Source organism: Marmota monax, unplaced genomic scaffold, assembly GCF_021218885.2.
Source record: "Marmota monax isolate L192 unplaced genomic scaffold, Marmota_monax_Labrador192_F-V1.1 WCK01_AAM20220418_F8-fsc00061, whole genome shotgun sequence".
NCBI lineage: Eukaryota > Metazoa > Chordata > Mammalia > Rodentia > Sciuridae > Marmota > Marmota monax.
In genome coordinates, this window is record NW_026695230.1 from 19809371 (window position 1) to 19823948 (window position 14578).

At 43.8% G+C, this 14578-nt stretch overlaps 1 protein-coding gene across 1 annotated transcript; it reads left to right on the top strand.

The window, feature by feature from the left end:
- The first annotated feature begins 3796 nt into the window (after positions 1–3796).
- Positions 3797–13097, top strand: Hpx (hemopexin). The gene is made up of 10 exons (XM_046437921.2): positions 3797–3953; positions 4086–4141; positions 4269–4340; positions 4520–4641; positions 6818–6971; positions 7626–7838; positions 8060–8194; positions 12242–12372; positions 12455–12617; positions 12757–13097. The coding sequence occupies exons 1-10, from the start codon at positions 3871–3873 to the stop codon at positions 13014–13016; spliced, it is 1389 nt and encodes a 462-aa protein (XP_046293877.1). The 5' UTR covers positions 3797–3870; the 3' UTR covers positions 13017–13097.
- Positions 13098–14578: the final 1481 nt, after the last annotated feature.

Sequence of the window (14578 nt, forward strand, 5' to 3'; positions counted from 1 at the left end):
ATCTTTCTATTAAGAATGTTATAAGAGTAGAAAAAGCTGGAATCAAAAATAAAGGGATCATAGTGGTGTTCTTTGGCTAGTAGAATTAGAACTGATTTTATTTTTAAGAAAAAAGTTTTAAGTGGGAGCAGAAAGTGATCTGAGATATATTTTTGGAGATCACTGTGGTTATTGTGGAAAAGGCATTGTAGCCTGTGCTGCTATAACAAAATCCCTGAGACTGGGTGATTTATAAAGTACAGAAATTTATTTCTCACAAATTTGGAGGCTGGGAAGTCCAAGATAGAGATATCAGTAGATTTGGTGTCTGGAGGAACAGAAGAGTGCAATAGAACCCATATCACCAAGCCCTTTTTATAGTGCCATTAACACTCAACACCTCTTATTATGCCGTACCTCCCAACACTGTTACATCGGAGATTAAGCTTCCAGCACATGAATTTGGAGGTGGAAGTACCATAGCAAGTACTATATATATTTATTGAAATGAAATAATCCATATAAATTGCTTAGCACAGTGCCAGACACACACAGGTGCCCAATAGATATGAGCAAATCATTATTATTTATTCACAGAGAAACAATAATAGGCTATTCAGAAGAATCATTATAAACAAAGCAAGAGAAAGATATTGGGAGGGATCATTTGGGAGCAGCAAATTCTTTTAGGCTGCCTGAAGCTTTAACTCTGAGACTTCAATCTGGGGGAGGTGGGAGAACCCATACTCTGCTCTGAAGTACACAGCAACAGGCATCAGGCCCAGAATATCCAGCATTCCATGGGGCTCAGTGAGAAAACTCAGATCCACAGCAGGACAGGTGGGACATAGCCATTCCAAGGGACAGTGGATTAATGTCCAACTTAAATGTGACCCATTTCAGTGCAGGAGGAAGTTCTGTCCATGAAGATATTTTCAGGCCCACATTTATATCCCCTTGGGGAAAGTCAGAACTCTATTGGTTAGGAGAATTGAAAAGCCTACACACAAAAAAGGAGATAGTTCAATTTCTCTGGACTTGAATTCCCAAGGAAATCAAGCAAGAGATTGAGGTTCCTAAGCCTGCCCTGGGCAGCAGAGGTTCACAGAGAAAGGGAAAGAATCGTAGAAGGGGGCATTCCACTAAGTTCATCCAAGAAGGGCTAAGGAGAGTGAAGAATGAAGACTGTGGAGGCCTAATTTCAGGGAGGAAAAACCCTGGGCTCTAACCTAAATCAAAGCATGGGAGTGCACTGGTTCCTGAGGCCTCCAGGGGGCATCAGTCCTGAATATGGATAAGTTTCTCAGCCCAGGTCAGAGGGCTGAGAGGACTCTGGATAAGCAGAAGCTGCCTCCTCCAGTGAAGGGTCTGGAAGCAAGTCCTGCCATATCATGGGTACCCCGAGGGGTGTTGCCTTGTACCCTGTGACCAGCACCAGGGTGGCCAACATATCCACACAGTTCTCTACCTCTCAGTTTCTATGTGGAATTTGAGCTTTGGTTGGGGCTGCCTGTGTGTAGAAGACTCTGCTGGCCTGCTCCCTGGAGGCCCTGATAAGGTTTCTAAGCCATCCTGGGGTAGACAAATGGATTAGGAAACAACAGTGAAAAGAAGCCATAAAGCACTTTTCTTGGATAGATGGATTCAGGGGTGCTGTGAAGGGCACCAGAGCTATGTGGGGAAAAGGCCAACATGAAAAACTATCATCCAGTACATTTGCTGTTTCTCCTCAAAGAGCCCATCTAGGTCAGATGATCCCTGGACCAGCAAGTCAGTAATAGAACAATTGAAGACTTTTCTGGAGATTTGGGGTGAAAGCTTCTATCAACCCAGGCAGGCTTAGCAAAGCCTGTAGTTGGGCTGTGGCAGCTGAAAACAAATTGTTGAGGAAATTGCTGATGGAGGGTCATTAGGTGCTCAGGCAGGATCCCAGGAAGATTATATAAGGTTCCAGAGATTGTAAGGGAAAGAAAAGGAGAGGGGCCCAGCATTGGGGCTGCAGCAGATCCAACCAGAAATACCCTGCAATAGAGAGAAGGTGGGTGTCAGACATCAGCTGTTGAAGCTGTCATTACCTCTCAGGGAATCCAGCTTTGTCCACTGACCTATAAAGAGATAATGATGTTAATGGCACATTTTCATTTGTAATTCAGGAGAAGACATTGAACCTGACGGCAGAGGACTGGTGGCATGTAGCATAAATTCTGTTTTTCTGTTGGGAGGAAATTTTGCAGAGTAGAAAAAGGATCTCAGAGCTGGGGGTGAAGCTCAATGGCAGAGCATGTGGTCAGCATGTGCAAGCTCTAGGTTCAATCCCCAGCACCAGAAAGGCAAAGGCAGGTTGGGGGGAATCTCAGACTTTTGCTAAGGTTATATAGGGGGTTGTGAGGGGGGTTGGAATCCTCTGAGAAGGATCAGGACCCTTTCAAGCTTAACTAGAAAAGAGGGACCCAGTAACTCAGCCAGGCTCGTAATTGATTCCACCCACAATTCTCTTCTGACAGCAGCCAATCTCAGAAGGAAATGAGTAGTGAGGAGAGCAGGTACTGGAGATGGTGGGTGAGATCCCAGGAAGGACTAGGTCATCTGTGATCACTAGATTTCAATATGCCACCTATCATAACACACCATTACTAATATTCTACCTACCCTAAAAGAAGGAAAACTGTTAGAAATCCGGCTGTAACATTAGCAACACTAATCAGCACTTAAAATGCATTTATTCCATTTGTTTACTGACCAACTATTATGTGCCATTTTAGCTGGCAGGGATTTAATGGTAAATAAGACAGACAAAACAAGCAAAGTCAAAAAACAAAAATAGGGGTGAGGTGTGAATTGGTGTTAGAGTGCTTTTCTAGCATACATGATGCCCTGGGTTCGATCTCCAGCACTACAGATTTAAAACAAAAACAAATAACCAACAAAAAGCAGCCAAATGAGTAGATAAATGAAATAATTTAAAGTTTCAGTAAGCATCATGAAGGAAACAAGCAAGTCTGAAATGTCTGGATAAGGTGATCAAGAAAGACTTTATTGAGAAGGCAGCATTTAAGTAGAAATCAGCTGCAAATATTGTGAAACCCAGTTACAGTTCTGTTTGTTCTATGATGGGTAAATAAAGCATTTCCCCCCAAAGTGGAAACTACCGTGAGACTAATTATTAGTAATGGTAGTGCCCTTTGGAAGCGAGACACCTCCTCTTCCCACCCTGTTACTTTCAGTTCTTCCCTGCCAGGCAACTTTTGCAATGTTTTGCTGGCAGGCATTGAGGCTGGGCATGGGGCTTGGACATTTGGCAATGATGAATCTTTATTGCCCTCTAAATCACTAATCTAGGGATAAAGCCGAGAAGACTTGGGGTACCCAAGGAAAGCCCCTGATAGATCTTGGAAAAAGCTGTAGGTCTGAGTATGTTGTGTGTGGACCTATGTAAGTATCAGTCTCTTCTAATTGCCTTAGGGCTTTAGTTCAGTATAACTTGACACTTTCTACACAAAGCTGTTACTTCCCTCATCTCTCTTCCCCCACCATAGAGATAAAATCAATCATGGGAAGGTGATCCTCAATCTACCTCCTTCCCTGACTTATACGTACCAAGACCTATGGCCAGTATGATGGAGCCACTGCTGGATATCAATGGCAGGGGCTAGTCTCTGCTGGAAATTTGCTGAAGGGGGATGGGGTATACTGCCGGGAAGAGAGTCTTGGACTGAGATATCTGTCCAGACCCTGACCTTATTTGCAGTGATGTAATCAGCCAATATTAGCATAGTCCTGGGAGACAGCTCATTTCCAGTAGGGTTGGAAGTGGGGGTGGAGCTGCTGCCAACTCTATATAAGGAGTTCAACCCGGAGCCCAGTGCTGTCTTGTGGCCTTTCCAGCTCATCATGAATAGGGTACTAGGAGCACCAGTTGCACTGGGGTTTTTGGGCCTGTGCTGGTCTCTGGTCATTGCCAACCCGCTTCCTTCGTGAGTAAATTAGGGATGGAAAATTGGAATCTGGGCTTGGGTAAGATAAGGCCAGTTTTTAGGCCTGGGTCAAAAGCCAAGGGAGACAAAATGGTTCCACTGGATCCAGACCTCTATCTGTGTTCTCTTTAGGACTAATGCCCATGGGAGTGTTGCTGAAGGTGGGAATGGAACCAAGCCAAACCCAGGTGTGATATGTGAGACACCGACTCCTTGAATCTATCTGTCTGGTTGTATCTCTGCATTTTATCATCTTACTGTTTCTTTTGTTTTTGTTTTGTTTTTTACTTTGCCGTCTCCCTACCTCCACCCCAGAATACTGCCTAGATGGCTGGAGCTTTGACGCTATTACCTTTGATGACAATAGTACCTTGCTGTTTTTTAAAGGTAGGATGGGCTGTAGCTAGAGCATTTGGCACCACAGATTTGGCCCCCCTTTACAGAGACTATTTCTGCCTGTGGGAGGGCTGAGGAATTATCTGAGAGTATCACTAACAACTTCCCGGTAACTGTCTCAGTAGGCCAAATGTTTGTTCTGGGTCCCTCAATTAGTGTGGGTTTTTCAGGGGAATACGTCTGGAAGAGTCACAAATGGGCCCCAGAGTTAATCTCAGAGAGGTGGAAGAATTCTACCACCCCCGTGGATGCTGCATTCCGCCGTGGTCACGACAGTGTCTTTCTGATCAAGGTACTGCTGGGCCAACATGAGGGCTGGGCCAGAAAGAGCTGGAATTGACACAAGAGACCTCCTTCAAGTGGTCCTGGCATGGGGCCTGTCTTAGTCCATTTTCTGCTGCTATAACAGAATATCTGAGACTAGTTCTCTTTGATGAACAGAAATTTATTTGGCTTATGCTTCTGAAGTCTGGGAAATCCAAGACGTTGGTACTGGCATCTGGTGAGGGAATTCCTGCTGCGTCATAGCATGGTAGAAAGGCAGAAGGGCAAGAGAGAGGGCAAGAGGGGTCTGAATTTGCTATTATAACAACCTATATTTGTGGTAACTCACTCCCATTATCATGTTAATGTGATGACATTAATTCATTCATGAGGGCAGAACCCTGATGACCTAATCACCTCTTATTAGATCCCACCTCTCAACATTGTTGCACTGGGGATGGGGTTCTGACACCTGAACTTTTGGGGACATATTCAAACTACAGCAAGGCCCATACTAATAGATATGAACTTTTCTTCTTCTGTGTTTTCTTTTCCCCAAGAAAAGCCCAGGCTAAGGGAATATGTATGTACATTGACCTGAAAGGCACAACCTCCAGTTGCTATTTTTTAGTTCTGGTCTTAAGTTCTAGCAGGCTCTGCTACACCTAACAGTGTTGGCTATCCTTTCCTTACTGTGATTTCTTTACTTGGTTTTTATGATTCTGTGTCAGCTCATCTTCATATGGCAGGGCAGGTCTTCCCAATGCAATGGTATGTGGCTAAGGGAGCAAGTAAAGGATGAAATACAGACTACCATGCTTACCAAGTCCTGTGCCCTGGCCAAAACTGTGTGTGCTCGGAGAGTCATCTTCTCCTTACTTACCAAAGGTACCTACAGTTGAGGTGATCCTGGCTGCCTTTTTTCCCTCTATTCTTCAGTGTCCCATCGTCAGCCAATCCCCAGGTATTACATGGGGATCTACTCCAAGCCCTTTCATGAACCCTCCCTGGGTGATCTCAACCATTACATTATTCTCAGGACTCTTCATGCTGTGAATACCAGGTCTGGGATCTTCTCCTAACACGCCTTCAGACATTTCTTAACCAGTTTCCTGGCAAAAATCTCTGACTGTGGCGTTCCACAGGCACCTCAAATTTAGCATCTTCTGGATTTAATATCTTCCATACAAACAAACCTTTCCTTCTGTGTTCCCTGTTTCAGCAAAGGTACCACCATGTACCTGGTTACTACAAGTCAGGTGTACACGGGTCTCATGGACTTGGCCCTTGGTTTCTCCTCCCTTGTCATGTTCACTGCGTGCCAACCACATGAGATTATGTACATAAAGTTTTTGAGTTTCCTCATTATTGGGCTCTGCTTGCTGCTCCCCCTGCTGGTAACAGTCTTTCCTCATTTGTCCATCTGGAAAATTCCTGCTTATTTTTCAACTCAGGCCAAATGCTTCCTCTCTGCTGTGAAGCCTTCCCCAGGAATTTAGTAGACAGACTTAGGCATTTCTTTATATTCCAAATATACTTTGCATGCTTTCAACCTTGGTGGCTACCTGGCCAGAATTGTAGGAATTGTTTCTGCTTTTGTACAGAGAACTTCTTGAATTCAAAGATTGTCATCCCTTGACTCCCAGTGCCTCTCACAATACCTGGCATATAATGGTCATTCAGTAACTGTTTCTTGAATAAATGCATCGATAAATGAACAAATGAATATAGGAGTGGATGGATGAGTTCAGGATAACTATTTGTGGGTATGTTTGCCCAAACTGATAGTGTTATGATTGAGTATGCCACAGGAGTATCTGGTTATACTTAGCAAGGTGTGTGTGTGTGTGTGTGTGTGTGTGTGTGTGATAGTAATAGCAACAGATTTGCACAGAGGGTATGTATTATACAAGGAGCAACATATTGTTTTCCACAGATGGATTGAAAATGTGTGGTTCTGCAGGAGGATCTTATATAAGTGCAATAGATCAAAATATTGTGTGTGAAGGTTAGGGCTATGGCTCAGCGATAGGGCACTTGCCTGGCATATGTGAGGCACTGGGTTCGATTCTTAGCACTGCATACAAATAAATAAAATAAAGGTCTATCAATAACTTAAAAATATTTTTTAAAATGTTGTGTGTGAAAATCAAGTGGCAGTATCTGGGGATGCACAGTTAAAAAGAGAGTGCTTTTGGATGTAGGGGGACAAAGTCTGGGTGTATCCTCCTGAAAAGAAGGAGAAAGGATATCCAAAGCTGCTCCAAGATGAATTTCCTGGAATCCCATCCCCAGTGGATGCAGCTGTGGAATGTCACCGGGGCGAATGCCAAGAAGAAGGGGTCCTCTTCTTTCAAGGTCAGTCCAGGTGGGAATCTAAGGACCTGGTGGGATGATGGTGGTGGTGTAGTGGTACTGATAGTGATGGTGGTGGTAAAGCCACTGTGCGGCGTTATAAGGAAGGAAAATAGAAAAGCCAGTTATGATCTAGAGGTTAAGTGGGGAGGAGAGGAACTCATTCTCTTGAAGATAACTAGACATAATTCTGCTAAAATTCCTTCATTATTCCCCATGCCCACAGAAAAATGCATGCTCTTTAGTCTTATGTCCAAGATTCTCTAAACCCTGTTGATCATCCAGCTTTGACTCTTCTCACACCCTTATCTTGAACAGTAAATTTGAGAAACTCTGTGCTATTTCCTGTACCTTCAGTTTGCTTCACACTTTTGCTTTTACCTCTTTCTGGAGTTCCATCTCCCTGTCTTATCTGTCTTGTAACTCCTACTTCAGATTTCAGTTTCTTGCCTTCCCTGAGATGTTTTTTTTTTCTTTGACTCTATCACTGAGCTGATTGTGTGTATCTTGCTGTTGAATTGTTGTATCTTTCTCATCTGTCTCCCTGCTGGTACTCTGTGTGGCCAGTACCATATCTGACCCATCTTGGACCCCAGTGTCAGCACAAGCGGGGGCATAACCCAGCCTCACCAAATGCTTGTTGATTTTTTGGAAAAGGAAACCGCAAATGGTTCTGGGACTTTGCTACGGGAAACAAAAAGGAGCGTTCCTGGCCAGCTGTGGGGAACTGCACAGCTGCCCTGCGGTGGATTGGACGCTACTACTGCTTCCAGGGTAACAAATTTCTGCGCTTCGACCCTGTCACGGGAGAGGTGCCTGCAGTATACCCTCGGGATGCTCGAGATTACTTCTTATCCTGCCCTGGCAGAGGTGAGAAAGCCCCAGTCCCAGGGGCCTGCTAGAATTCCCGGAACTTGTGGACCACATGTGCCCCAGCTCCCACCTTAACTCTGTGCCGTAACACCTTGGCTCTTACCCCTAACCCCAGTGCCATTCTGACTCTTCCCATTGTCCAACCATCTCTTCCACCTCAGACCCCACTTTGACCTGTGGTCTCCCTCTATGTTCCCCTCACCTATTTTTTCCTCTAGGCCATGGAATGCACAGGAATAGAACTGCCCACAAGAATGGCACCCACCATGGCCCTCAGTACACACGCTGTAGCCCAGATTTAGTCTTATCTGCCTTGGTATCTGACAACCATGGAGCCACCTATGCCTTTAGTGGTAAGAGACTCCCCAACTCTCACATCTCTTTCAGTTATACCTCTCCTCTTTGAGGCTTTTCCTCCATTTTCATCACTATGGTCTCTACTTTGTGCTCTCTGTCACTACCCTAGCATGTCCTTTTCCATCCTCAACCCCTTTGATGAATATTTTTCAACCTTATCTCTCATTACTCAGGCCTCTAATTTCATCTAATTGTTAACCTCTCAGTAAGTAGGCATCTACTCCCAGGCTCTGTGGATCTCTCTGAGCCCCAAGGGTTCCTCATGTCTTCCTTGCCTAACATCCTGCTGAGCCCTCTGGCTTTTTTTTATTTTAGAGATCTTGTGTTTCTGTCTCCCGTGTGTCCCTTTACTTTGGCATATCTTTCTGAGTACACTAGTTCCCCTGGAATTGATCATTAGGAGCCCTATCTTTCCCCAGGTAGCTAGTTCATATGTCAGGCTTCTGAGATTAGCATCACCTGGGGATGAGATGTTACCATTGCTGAGAACCAGTCAAGAAGTTGTGGATATCCTAGGCCTTTATGAGGTGACTTCAAGGAGTTTTCTCCTCTGAGTGTCCCATGGAAACACCTGTGTCTTGACTTGTAACATCAATTGGTAAAAGCCATCTATTGATACCTGGAGATGTTCTGGGATTAGTTAGGCAAGGAGTGATGAGTCATGTTCTGTACTTAGATTATCTCTAAGAGAGGAAATGAACAACCACATTATACTCAACCTGAGATATATGTATGATCAGATATAAAGGGAGAGAAAGTATTGAAAATAGAAAAGTGAAAATTTCTTTTTTTGCTCCAACCTGGACAAATCTGATAATTTATGACTACCATGTTCTATTGAAAAATGCACAGCCTCAAAGAGAGCATATCCCCTTAGCAAGAATGTACACGATAATGATAACACAGAATTGGAATGAAACACACACATGTGACCATACAGAACTAAATTGAGAATGTATGCCACAGTAAGAACATGAAAGTATCAGGAGAATGTGCAAATATGGAGAGAGTGTGGACCCATTGGAGGACACATAGACAAAGATTGTAGGGGGTAGAGAAGGAGGGCTTGAGAAAAAAGAGCCATAGGAGTCATACAGAAATAGAGGACACTCAGCCATGGAGAGATCATGGCTATGAAGAGAATACAGCTTAACTCCTAAATAAAAAAAAAATCATATCTGTTCCATATGTTCCATAGCTGAGAGAGCACATGGCCATGGAGAGAACCCCATTATATTAAAAATATCCAGCTGAGGGCTGGGGTTGTAGCTCAGTGGTAGAGTGCTTGCCTAGCATGTTTGAGGCCCTGGGTTTGATCCTCCGCACCACATTAAAATAAATAAATAAAATAAAGGTATTGTGTCCAACTACAACTAAAAAATAAATATTAAAAAAAATCCAGATGAGGTGAGAGAACACACTGTCTTAGTGAAAACATCTATGTAACTTCTCTACTTAGCATGGGCCTAGTTATCTTCTCTCTCTCTAAATCTTTCTTTTCTCTGCCCCATGGTTTCCTATTCACTCTCTGCTCCTTATAACTTTGGCTTGCACAAGGATCATCATGTCTTCTCCACCATCTCTACTTCATGATCTTTCAGTCCTGGATCCAACTGACAACTTCTTCAATTGTTGTCTTTTCTTGAGAGGGGTTCTGAATGGCCCAGCTCCACATTCTCCTATCAGACCGAATTAAAATGGCTGTAGGTCAACCTACATATTGGCTACAGATGTGTTGGGGACTCATCACTTTTTTTCTGCACAAAGAGTAGCATAATTCTCAAAATAGGGCCCCTGAGGGCTGGGGATATAGCTCAGTGATAAAGAGTTTTTGCCTAACATGCACAAGGCCCTGGGTTTTATCCTTAATCTCTGAAAAAAAAAAAAAGTTCGGGTTCTGAGCAGGGTAATTCCAGCAGAAGGGGAAGATAAATATGGCAATCACCACTACAAACTCAGTTCACAGCTACAAAGCAAAGCAAGAATACCACGTATTTACTTAACAAATATTTATTGAGCCCCTGAGAGGCAATGGGCATTGTTTTAGGCCCTGGGGATACAATAGTCAACAAGAAAGACAAGACATCTGCCCTCATAAAGCCACTAGAGGGAGAAGACAATAAGAAAGAAGGAAATAGAATAATTTCACATAGTATTAAGATCTGTGAAAAAAGCCAGGCATGATGGCACATGCCTGTAATCCCAGAGACAGCCTCAGCAACTTAGTGAGATCCTATCTCTAAATAAATGTTAAAAAGGCTGGGGATGTGGCTAAGTGGTTAGCACCACTAAGTTCAATCTCTGATACAAAAAAAAAAAAAAATCTGTGAAAAAAATAAGAGGATTAATGGGATAGAAGTGAGAAAAATGATGGGACCCTCATTTGAAGAGACAAGTTTTAAGTTTGTCAGTGATGAAAAGGAATTAGCCATGCAAGACCCCTAGAAGGAACACATTTTAGAGAGAGTGAACAGCAAATACTTGGGGCAATCAAGAAAGAATGCTGGCGCAACTGGAACACAGTGAAGGAGCAGGTGGGTGACTCAAAAAAGATGGAGACAGGGACCAGATTACATAGGCCTAGTAAGGATTTTCAACTGTAAAAGGAAGCAAAGAGAAGGTCTTGAACTAGGCTGTGATATGTTCCAACTTATTTTTTAAAATACCATCCTGCTTCTTGTGGACCATCAGCAATGCAGATGTGATTATGTAAGCAAGGAATTCAGGTTGTTATTCCTACGGCTGTTCCAGTTGAAGGTGATGAAAGCTTAGACTAGCATGATAGCAGCAAAGGTGGTGAAGGGTCATCATATATTTTAAAGCAGAGTTGACAGAATCAATTGGTAGGTGGGATTGTGGTCAGAGTAGGGGAGGGAAAACAGAGGTTTCAAGAATAACTCAGCTTTGGGGGTCTGGGAAATGGAATGACTGGTGGTTTCTTTTTCTAAAATTGGGAAACACTACAAAGAGAAACTGAGAGAGACAGAGAGTTTTGTGTTTGCACATATTAAGTTCATTAGGCACCAAATAAACATGTCAGGTAGGCAATTGATTTTGAGTCTAAAGTTCAAAGGAGAGGTCAGTCAGAACTGAAGAGAATGGTTTGGAAGCCCTCAGCATGTGATTTAAAGCTTCAGGACTAGGTGGGATCACCAAGAGAGTGAAGAGAAGAGGCCCAAACTAGGGGACTCCAATCTTCAGATATCAGGCTGAAGAGAAGAAGCATCAAAGAGATAAGAGGACCACTGAAAGAATCTGGTATCATAGTCCAAAAAAAGATGTTTAAAGAAGGGATTGGTCAGCAGTCAGATGCTGCTGACAGATAGTCAGGTAAAGACAAAGAATTACACTAGATTAACATAACCTTGGCAAGAACAATTTCAACAGAGAAGGCAACACTAGTATAATTGAAGAGGGCTAAGCCAAAAGGGTGAATGGAAGCCTAGATAATTCCTTTAACAAGTTGTTGTAAAAGGTGGAGAAGAAAAATGGATGCTACTCCCTCATTCTCTTGCCACCTCACGGGGATCAGAGAATACAGCCAGGATGAGAACACTCCACAGAAGCTTGTCATGTTTCTTTTAACTTCTGGCTCTTATATCTCATTAACTAAAACCATATCTCTGTTCATACCTGAGATGAGCTAAGAGCCCCCACCAAACCCCACAATGTTAGCCTTATGTGGAAACTCGATTGCTTTTCTTTATGCTTGCCTCTTTGTGATATCAGTTGTTTTTTGTTTTTAATGTTCATGTTTTCAGCCCTGGGAATCAAACCCAGGGCTTCATGCATGTGAGGCAAGCACTTTACCATTGAGCTATATCCCAGCCCCATGCTTGCTTCTGTTGACTGCATTTCCAGCTGGGCCACAATTCCCAACATTACAGACGAAGTCTTACTCCATTCTCCTTTCACCTGACCGCTTACTTCTTGCTGATGGAGACATTTGATCCCTCTTGTGACTCATCCCTACATCTGCTACTAGCTTCTTTGCTGTCTGGGCTTTTCCTGCCAACACTGGAACTACTTTTGATACCCCACAGGGTCCCATTACTGGCGTCTGGACACCAGCCGGGATGGGTGGCACAGCTGGCCCATTGTTCATCTGTGGCCCCAGGGTCCTTCAACAGTGGATGCTGCCTTTTCCTGGGAGGATAAACTCTATATGATCCAGGTGTGTGTTGGGAGAGAGATTGAGGTGAAAACTTGGATACAAATATCCAGCTCTATGCTGATTATTGTCCTTTGTCTTCCAGGATTCCCAGGTGTATGTCTTCCTGACAAAGGGAGGCTATCCCCTGGTGAGTGGCTATCCGAAGCGGTTAGAGAAGGAAATTGGAAGCCCTCATGGAATCAGCCTTCAGGCTGTGGATGCAGCCTTTACCTGTCCTGGGTCTTCTCGGCTGTACATCATGGAAGGTGAGGGGCTTCTGATTCTTAAAAGTTGACTCATTCTGCTACCTCTCCATGGCATAGCTTCCCACCAGGGCATGAGAAGAGCTAAGTCAGCATCCCCCATGATATGGAAGCCATGTTATGTTTGATATCTTCTCTCTAGGACGGCGGCTATGGTGGCTGGACCTGAAGTCAGGAGCTCAAGCCACGTGGACAGAGCTTCCATGGCCACATGAGAAGGTTGATGGAGCTCTATGTACAGAAAAGTCCCTTGGCCCCAACTCGTGTTCTGCCAATGGTCCTGGCTTGTACCTTATCCACGGCTCTAATTTGTACTGCTACAGTGATGTGGAGAAACTGAGTGCAGCCAAGGCCCTTCCCCAGCCCCAGAGAGTGAATAGCCTCCTGGGCTGCAGTCACTGAGGAGCTTTCTGACAAAAGTTTGGGCTCAGTCCCATCTCCCTACTTTCCTCCCAATAAAGCCAGATTGCCTCTTCACTTGAATCATGGGGCCTCATTGTAGAACAATCTTCTTTCTTTGAGTTGAAAAATTACTAGCTTCTCTTTTGAGATTTTTAAACTCAAACAAAACTGTGGGAAGCAGAAAGGGAAAAGCTAAGGGATGAACCTGCATAGATGGTTTTTGATTCCAGACTACACACTGGCTTTTTCCAGACTATCTTCACAAAGCAAGAAAAAGAGGACCAGAATGGGAAGAGGAACTGCTGAGTTTGCACAGCAAGAAAGAGGCAGAGCTAGGATTCTGACCCAACCTGCTAAAAACTGACCACAGATTGGCCCCAAGGCATCTGGAACCATGGGAACTGGGGAGCTATAAATGTGCAAAGTGGATTAGTTCACAGCAACCATGTGGGGGGCACCTATCTCAAATTGCTGTTCCAGGTGGTTTAGGCAGAAGACAGAAGATGAGGTTTTGGTTAGGCATAACAAAGGTATGAAGTTGAAGTAGGAAAACAAAGACACTAGCTATGTGTCAGAGAAAGTGAAGAGAGGAGAGAAAGAAAGATTCAGAGACCTGGCACTATGAAACAGATTTGCAGAACACAGCCCCAGGGGATCTTCTGGAGCTTCAGGAACTCTGCTGGCAGAGAGCATCTGACATACCCCTTCAATCTCCTGGGTATTTGCACCATCTAGGCCAGCAACTGTCAATTTCATAGAGATTACAGTGCTTGATTTTTTTCTGGTCATGAACTGACCAAAGCTTTGGTTCTAAACTTCCTGACAACAAGTTGACTGGGGATTGGGCCTAGACTATAGGCAACTGGGTATGAGGTGAGGTTCTTTTCCTTCTTTACCTTTCAAACTCAGCTGTGGTTGGAGGTTAGTTTGTTTTAGGCTTAAATAGCTAACAACTATAATGCACCAATAAAAAAATGTAGAAAGGAAAAAAAAAATAGCCTGAGACTCTAGCAGAGCACCTTTACCTTGAGCTTCTGTGTCTTAGCCTCAATTACTTTTTCTTTAAAATGCGTATAATAAAACCCACCTTTCAGTGACAAGTTCATTCTTTGGTTTATTCAGGAAAAGAAACCCTGGCAGTAGACCCAGACTGTGGCCCAGGACCTCATCTAGTTTAGGGACAGACAGACCTCTTGACCTGATGGCCCCTTGTTTTGTGAGACTTTGGTGGATAGAATAGTAGACTGACAAGTTCTGATAGCCATGATGTCCTCTCAGATTCATATTCCACAGCTAATAAGCTTTCCTATATCCTTTACATATTCCATGGTTAATAAGCTTCTCTACCTGTTTTTTTTTTTTTTTTTGGTGGGGTACCGGGGATTGAACTCGGGGTGCTTGACTGCTGAATCACATCCCAGCTCTGTTTTGTATTTTATTTAGAGACAGGGTCTCACTGAGCTGCTAAGCCCCTTGCTGTTGCTGAGGCTGGCTTATGAATTCACAATCCTCCTGCCTCACAAGCCACTGAGATTACAGGCTTGCACCACTGCGCCCAGTAT